The 7,796-nt window shown below is 40.1% G+C and overlaps 1 protein-coding gene across 1 annotated transcript; it reads left to right on the plus strand.

Annotated features, from left to right (window-relative positions):
* Positions 1 to 778: 778 nt before the first annotated feature.
* Positions 779 to 1,321, plus strand: LOC133708904 (putative EG45-like domain containing protein 1). The gene is made up of 2 exons (XM_062134473.1): positions 779 to 881; positions 1,050 to 1,321. Exons 1-2 carry the CDS (start codon positions 779 to 781, stop codon positions 1,319 to 1,321), a joined length of 375 nt encoding a protein of 124 aa, XP_061990457.1.
* Positions 1,322 to 7,796: the final 6,475 nt, after the last annotated feature.

Genomic DNA, 7,796 nt, shown 5'->3' on the forward strand with positions numbered 1-7,796 from the left:
TGGGGTCGCTCAAGGGGGACGAGGGCGGTCAGTGGGGCTGGACGGGGTCGGAATTTTGTTTTATTTTTATTTTTATTTTTTTAGGGTTTTGGGTGGCAGCAGAGAAATTTTTTTTCTAGGGTTTGGGTTTTTTCTCTTGGTATTTGCTCTGAGCGTGCTGATAACATGTGAAAGTGAAATGGAATTGGTCTACTCATTTCATTTAATAGCCCCTTTATATAGGGATAGAATAACAATGGAAACATCGATTAACATCAATTATTCAATTACAATAGTGATAGTAAATGCTGATTGTGATGTAAATTGCAATTCCTTGATTCCCTCTTCGTCAATTTCTTTGACGAAGGCACATAATGTGCTTTTCCTTTAACACAAAATATATTGTGGTAATTTCTATGCCAAAACATCAACCAATTTTGAATAACTTAATGTGGAAGGTTATTAATAAATTTATTTTGCATATAACAGAATAGGAAGGTCCCCTTCTTGGCAAAGCAAATAATTTCCTGAATAATTATGTCATTTCTAAAAGTAGTGGTATTTGCACTTGACATTCTACTCTTGGTCAAAATTGTTATGTGCAACTGAAGCAAGGAGTGAATACCATACCATAAATATTGTTCGGGACATATATAGTGAAACTATGGTAGGTGGTACTAGTTTTGGAGTATGGTATAAAAAGGGATGAGGGAATACAATGTGATCATATCTCTGAAGTTTCAAAAGATACAGATATTCATATAATTTTTCTCCTAATAACTATATAGGAAGAAAACAAATGGGGATCCAGAATATTTTGATTATCTTGAGCATGGCCGCCTGCCTTATGTCGACATCTATGGCCACACCAGGAATTGCTACTTTCTACACGAGCTATGTTCGTGAGTATTTATTTAAAGAGATCCTTAAGCTTTCATTTGATGAAAAATTTATGATTTTATTATTTTTTTACATAGGCACTCTCTTTTTCATGAACTTGTTTTGTATGTTAAAGAAACCAGACACTAGTCAACATTCTCAAAGTTTAACCTCGATCGTTTTGTTTACAGCATCAGCATGCTATGGTAGTACCCAACAAGGTGTGATGATTGCATCAGCAGGTGACGCCATATGGAACAATGGTGCAGCATGTGGGAAATTTGTCACCGTTAGATGCACAGGTCCTCGGAATCCGGTACCGCATCCTTGCACCGGTGAAAGCGTGAGAGTAAAAATTGTAGATCATTGTCCCGGATGCCAATCTACTCTCGACCTTTCTAAAGAGTCTTTCACCAAAATCGCTAACCCTGTTGCGGGAATAATTAATATTGATTATTATTAGTGAGCCTCACAACTTACAAAGTTCATTAGATATCAAGACATGTGTCCGCCGTGAGTGTGAATGGTGAGATTCAAGTGCCTGATTTTCCAGGGTATAATGATCTCCCTCACCGATAGTTGAAGCAATTGGTTCAGTAATAATGAATGTATTACCTTCAGAAATAATCGTCAGATCATATGTTGTCTTTTCAATTTTTTTTTTTTTTTCATGGTGACCTGTTATTTATAATCTAATTCAACCAAAGACACTGAAAAAAAAGAAAAAAAAATTTGCACTTAAATACTTTACTAATTAGAACAGATGAGAAAAACTGGAACATCTTTACACGCACGCAATTAACCATCTAGACATCAAGATACCATCTCTGTCTTTCTAGTTTTCTTCGCTCATTTTGATATATTATGTTACAAATGGTATTTTGAATAAATAATAATTTAGTAAAGCATGTGACCCCAAAAAGGGTCTCGCTTTATACTTTGTAGTATTAGCCATATGGCTATCTACAGATATATTTTACACACATGATAATGCTAGGTGAACCACCTTTTGGGGAACCACCTAGAGCCCACCTTAGGTGGCAGCTTATGTGGCGTATCCATATCATCAAAGCATAATTTCTGATTTTTATATTTTTATTTTTTTCTTAATTACGGAATTTTTTTTTTTCTTCCTTGATTTTATTTTTAAACCCTTTTTTTTTTTTTCTGTGCGATCTGATATGCGAGTTAGACGGTTGTTTTCTCCTCAACTCCTCTCACCCCTCCTTCACCCTCTCACCTCCTATTCGATTTTGCTTCTCGCTTCCCCTAGCCTGATTGTGGATATCGAACTCAGTAGATCATATTGGCTACAAACTCAGTAGCCTTCTCTACTGCTTTGGTAATTAAGAAAAAAATAAAAATATAAAAATCAGAAATTATGCTTTGATGATATGGACACACCACATAAGCTGCCACCTAAGGTGGGCTCTAGGTGGTTCCCCAAAAGGTGGTTCACCTAGCATTACTCTACACACTTATATAGATTTTATGCTTCACATGATATGGGGGTGGTCAACGACTTTGACGCACCTTCATAACGTCGTCATAAGTGTGTGAGTAATGACGATTGTGTATACAATGATAACTACCATTGTAAATGTTGCAATGAAGGAGGCTAATAAACGCCGCATGATGGCGATAATAATAACGCGGCATGATGGCGTTCATAATAACGCGACATGATGGCGATCATAATAACGTGGCATGATGGCGTTCATAATAACGCGACATGATGGCGATCATAAATAACGCGGCATGATGCCGATCATAAATAACGAGGAGCTGGGCGACATTATTCAGGTAATTAACGCGGTATGATGGTGATCATAAGTGCAGGTAATAAACGCGATATTAAAACGCGACTTGTGGTGCAAGCACTCCTTCACCTATAAATAGGGGGCACGATGGCGAAGTAAGATATCTGATTCCGACTCTTTCTATTGCACACAACTCAAATAGTTTCTAACTTGAGCGTCGGAGAGTTTTCTGCAGGTACCCCCCCCCCCCCCCTCTCCTTTGCGCTGATTGTCAACTCCAAGTCAACAATGAAGGAAGCTTCTCGATCACTCCCGGTTTGCTCCTACTCTAGTCAGAATTCATTAGCGAGCCAAATTCCCTTTTGGAATTTTTTGTCGCCAACAACTGGCGCCGTCTGTGGGAACACTTTTCCCTAAAAAGTGATAGCGGGAGCTGCCCCTGACCGTATCCCGTTTTTGTCACTAAGGACTGGAAGTGACGAAATTTTCCTCTACCAACTCCCGAATGGATCCATTCCAAACCCAATCGGCGACATGAACTTGCCTCCAGTTGACGAGACACAAAGGCTGAGACAAAAGCTTGAGCAACTCCAAAAGGAAAAGCAGGACCGCGAGGCCCGCCGACGGCAAAAAATCGAAAAAATTCTACACCTTGATAGCGACTCGTCAGACGACGACGCTGGCGGTGACCATCCCTAAACCAACAACGTAATAGCAAATGTGGCCGCCAGTGGCGTCGACGTCACCAGATGAGTCTCCGGAGCACCTCTCATTGAGGGAATGAGAGGCACATTGAATGGGGGACAAAATGGTGGAGTGAGACTAGGCCAATCCAAGAGAACACACAACGAATCGTGGCATGAAAAGATGGAGAAAATGATTGATGCATGCAGCGTGTCGGCCCTCGAGAACTTGCGGTCGAAATCGCAAGGGACGTCAGTGAGTCTCCATTCACCGATGACATCCTTAATGCGGCGAAACCTCGTAGGTTCACCACCCCCGTTTTCCAAAAGTATGACGGGACTGCCGACCCGGTAGACCTCATTAAGGGGTACAAACAGCAGATGTCTTGTAAGACCCCGTAATTTCATTATTTATGTCTTGGAATCTCCTGAAATTAATAAAGTGTTCGTTGATACGATTTCGTGGTTCGAGGGTGGAGCGGAAATTAGTTTGAGCAATTATTTGCTCGGAAAGCTTTGATTCAAGGGTTGACTTTTTATATGTTAGGATTCTGTGAAAACTTCCTTCACAAAGTTGTAGAGCGCGTCGATACGAATACATGGACATGTGGAACGCGAAAATCGGAGTTCGTATGAGTAAGTTATGAGCGATTGAAAAATGAGAAATTTCTATAAATATAAAGAAAATCCGGGTTTTTCAGAAAAACCCCAAACTTTTCCTTTTTCCATTTTTCCCCTCAGTTCTCTCTTTCTCTCCCCCCCCCCCCCCCCCCCCCGAGCCCAATTTTGCTCTCCTTCGGTTTTCAGGCCATTTCTCCCTCCTCCGGCCACCAATTGACGTGAAATAAGTTGGGTTATCTTCACCTTTACCTTGCTCACCTATTGGTGGTGGCTTTACAGCCTATCTCGGCCCGTAACCGCCGCAGCAAGCAAAAACCGAGGGAACCTCCATTTTAGGTCAACGCCGATTTCTCCCTTCTCCGGCCACCATAGCTCGAACCACTTGACTACGTAGAACCCCTGATGATGCTGATCATGCTCTCAAAAGGATTTGAACCGATTTGATGTGTGGAAGGAGAATCGAAGCAAAACGTGTAATCGGGCAAATTCCAATCTTCAAACTTTGTAGGTAGTTTTTGACCCTTTCCTCTTTGATTTAGATTACATGCTAGTTATGAAAGTTGATGTACAAGTTATGGGCAAAAGTTGCATATAGGTTTCGCCGCCCAATTCAGAGATCGGCGGCGGCGCTGCCACCAATTGTGGCAGTGCTTTCCGGCGGCTTTCGGCCACCTCTGGGGCAGTTTATGCTCCTCATTGTGATCTACTCGTCGATACGAGCATTTCGATATATAGTTGTAATTTTTGGAAATTGTATGAGCAAGTTATGAATTTTCAAAGTTTTAGGGTTTTCAGTTCGATTGATGTTTGATCCGTGAGGATTCGGCCTTCCGATCGACTTGTAGTTTTGATATGTTGATCTTATAAGTATTCCAGAGACCTCGGGTGGTCTCGGATGAAGTTTCGCCTCAATCGGCATTACTTTCGGAGGGCAAATGGGAGTTCGAAATATAATCATTTTCGATTCGTGGACTAAGTTAAGATCGTATTGTACTTAGGTGATTGACAGAGCGTATTTGATCCCTTATCTGCGGTGAGAAGACGCAGCAGGAGTTAGAGGTGAGTAAATCTCACGTGGTTCATTTATGAACCGAGTTATTTAATTGTCGAATTGATTGATAGTTGTAAATCGTTTTCGAAAATAAAGATTTGTTTGAAATAATATGAACTCGATTGACTACGGTTCATAGGGTTATGGCTCGCAGGTAAAAAAATGAATTTAAGTATAAAATAAATTTCTTGGTTTTAGTACGTATGAACTATAGTTGGTATTAGTAGACATTCCTCAGTGGATGACTATATATATATATATATATATATATATATATATATATATATATATATATATGTTGATGGCGTGACATTGTGATGTGCGTATGAATTGTGAGTTATTCATAATATCGTTTTGAACTGTTACATATGGTGTTGAGAGAGTATTCGAGTGTTGGGCTAACATTCTGAGTCATGTGGGTTTTGTTTTAAATGTTTTCTGATCTACGGATCTGGTGTCATAGTGGTGACAGTTTCTCATCTACGGATTTGGTGTCACAAGAGTGACAAAGGCAAGTATTATCGTAGGTTTGAACCTCGGCCGAGGTGACAGGCTACGATTCTGTTAGAGCTCTAGTCTGTCTGCCATTGTATGTCATGAGGGTAACATGGGGTTACTTATGACTCATGAATACACGTTTTTAAAAGAGAGTTTCAAGTGGTTTCTTTCTTTTATTGTCCAAGAGGGACTTGATTTCATATTATGGGTGAGTCGAGATAATATGATTTTTTTATCACTTTAGTGATGTATGTTACCTTAAGGAGTAAGAATGTTGAGTTTTGAAAATGAGTCATGTTGTGAGATGATTTATTTGGAGTTGATGGGTGATCATCAACTTTAGTGTGAGTTGTTTGACTTCTTTATCGATTGTCCTTTTCATTCTAATTGTTGATTTTAAGTGTAATCTCCTAAACTGAGCTATATGCAGGGATTACTATGGTTTTGGTTTGTATACTTTTGGTGATTTCTTGAACTATTCTATGCAGGGATTACCGGTTTTCATTTAGAATGTTTAGAGTTGTCACGGTTGTGACATGTGAGTTCCTATAAAGAAAAAGAAAAGGATTTTGCTGTTGGAATTAATCGTTGTGTTGATTGTTGTCTTCAAGTCAGAAATGCGTCCTTGGGGTTATTTAGGTTTACTCACACGAGCTTGCAAAAGCTTACCGGGTTTGTTGTTTCAACTCGGTGCACTATTCTATGGTGTAGGGTTTATTGTGCAGGTCTGAGAAACAGTCCTCGAAACTGAGGGTTGGTTGCTGCTGTAGCTTGGACGTTGAAGTGTACGTTAGTTTTATTCTTCCGTCGTGTAGTGAGTGTGTTTACTTATTGAATTGTCGTTCAGTTTAATTTGTAAACTCTTTGTACATTAATATGTGACTCTAAAGAACGAGTCCGTATTTAATGTTGGTGAGCTCGGTTTGTTTTATCGCTTAATTTAAATGAAGAATTTTCTATGTGTTTTCTTGTGCTTGTTAAGTTATCGCGTTTCGGATTCGAATTTCTTTATTCAAAATTCGGGGCGTGACATGTCCATCGAGACAACCGACGAGAAATTGATGTGCAAACTCTTCCCTTTAAGCCTCATAGGGACCGCGTCGACATGGTTCCAAGACCTCAAGCCCCAATCAATCCTAAATTTAAAAACGTTGAGTCGAACCTTCATCTCTCAATATTTCTGCAGTCACAAACCAAAAAAAGGACATGGCGACCCTATTCAACCCCGAACGAAAAGTAGGAGAGAAAATCGGGTATTTCTTCAAGAGATTCAAAGCAGAGATAATGCACATCAATTGTGACCCTCAATGCGCGGCAATCGCCTTCCAAGAAGGACTCTTCTCAAGTACACCCCTATATGAAAATCTATTATGTGACCTGCCAAGAGACATGGATGGTATTATTATAAGGGTCGAGGGTGAAATTCGGGTGGAGGGGGCAAAACCCAGGTAACGTAGACTGATGTTCTTTCTTTTAGTAATCATTTGTTTAATTTTAGTTTCCTTTTGTATTCGAAATATATTTGTGGGCAATGGCCAAAATAAATAAAATATTATTTGCTTAATTCGTGTGACTTCATGGTAAACCTTGCCCGCCAAACAAGTGGGGATAGCTACAACTGAATATCATTTCGTAATAAATACATGAGGCTGGTGGCCGGAATGTAAGTGCAAGGCCGGTAGCCGCAATAATACACTAGGCCGGTGGCCAAAATAATGTACAAGGCCGGTGGCCAAAATGTCTGTGCGAGGCCGGTGGCCAAGAAGAATGTATGAGGCCGGTGGCCGAAATAAATATATAAGGTTGTGGCCACATATAACTATCTGAGGCAGGTGGCCAAAATGAATAAAATATTGTCTATCAGACTCGAAGGAAAATGGAGGCAACTTTATGTCCCGTGCAGAAACTAACTCTTTGCCTGAGAGCAATCCATGAACTCATCATATACGGTTTGATATCAAACTCTTGGTACTCTAAATATACTCATGTTTTTAATTGTTATTGAAATTCTCACAAGAGCAGACTCTTGGTAAAGGCAGCAATGACATATAGGCAGCAAATTATTTTTCATTTCTATGCATACGTGCACACAACAAAGAAAAACCAAGGGGCAATATGGGGGGTAAAGGGGCTATTGATGAAGAGATATCCTCGACGAGGAAGGCCCTCCATAAACCCTTAATTAAGAAAAATTATCTTCGACGATGAATGGTCAATGAGGAAGTATCCTCAACGAGGAGAGCTCTCGGCGAAGGAAAACCATCGTCGATGAGGAAGGTCTCTCAACGAGGGAAGCTCGCAATGAAGGAAAAACTTCGTAAACGA

Source organism: Rosa rugosa, chromosome 5 (genome assembly GCF_958449725.1).
Source record: "Rosa rugosa chromosome 5, drRosRugo1.1, whole genome shotgun sequence".
NCBI lineage: Eukaryota > Viridiplantae > Streptophyta > Magnoliopsida > Rosales > Rosaceae > Rosa > Rosa rugosa.

What these genes read in the sequence shown, in the direction of transcription:
- LOC133708904 (XM_062134473.1), top strand. Translation starts at nt 779, where the DNA reads ATGGGGATCCAGAATATTTTGATTATCTTGAGCATGGCCGCCTGCCTT. An exon ending in TTTCTACACGAGCTATGTTC is followed by an intron (nt 882 to 1,049) that starts GTGAGTATTTAT and finishes TTTTGTTTACAG; the next exon opens with CATCAGCATGCTATGGTAGT.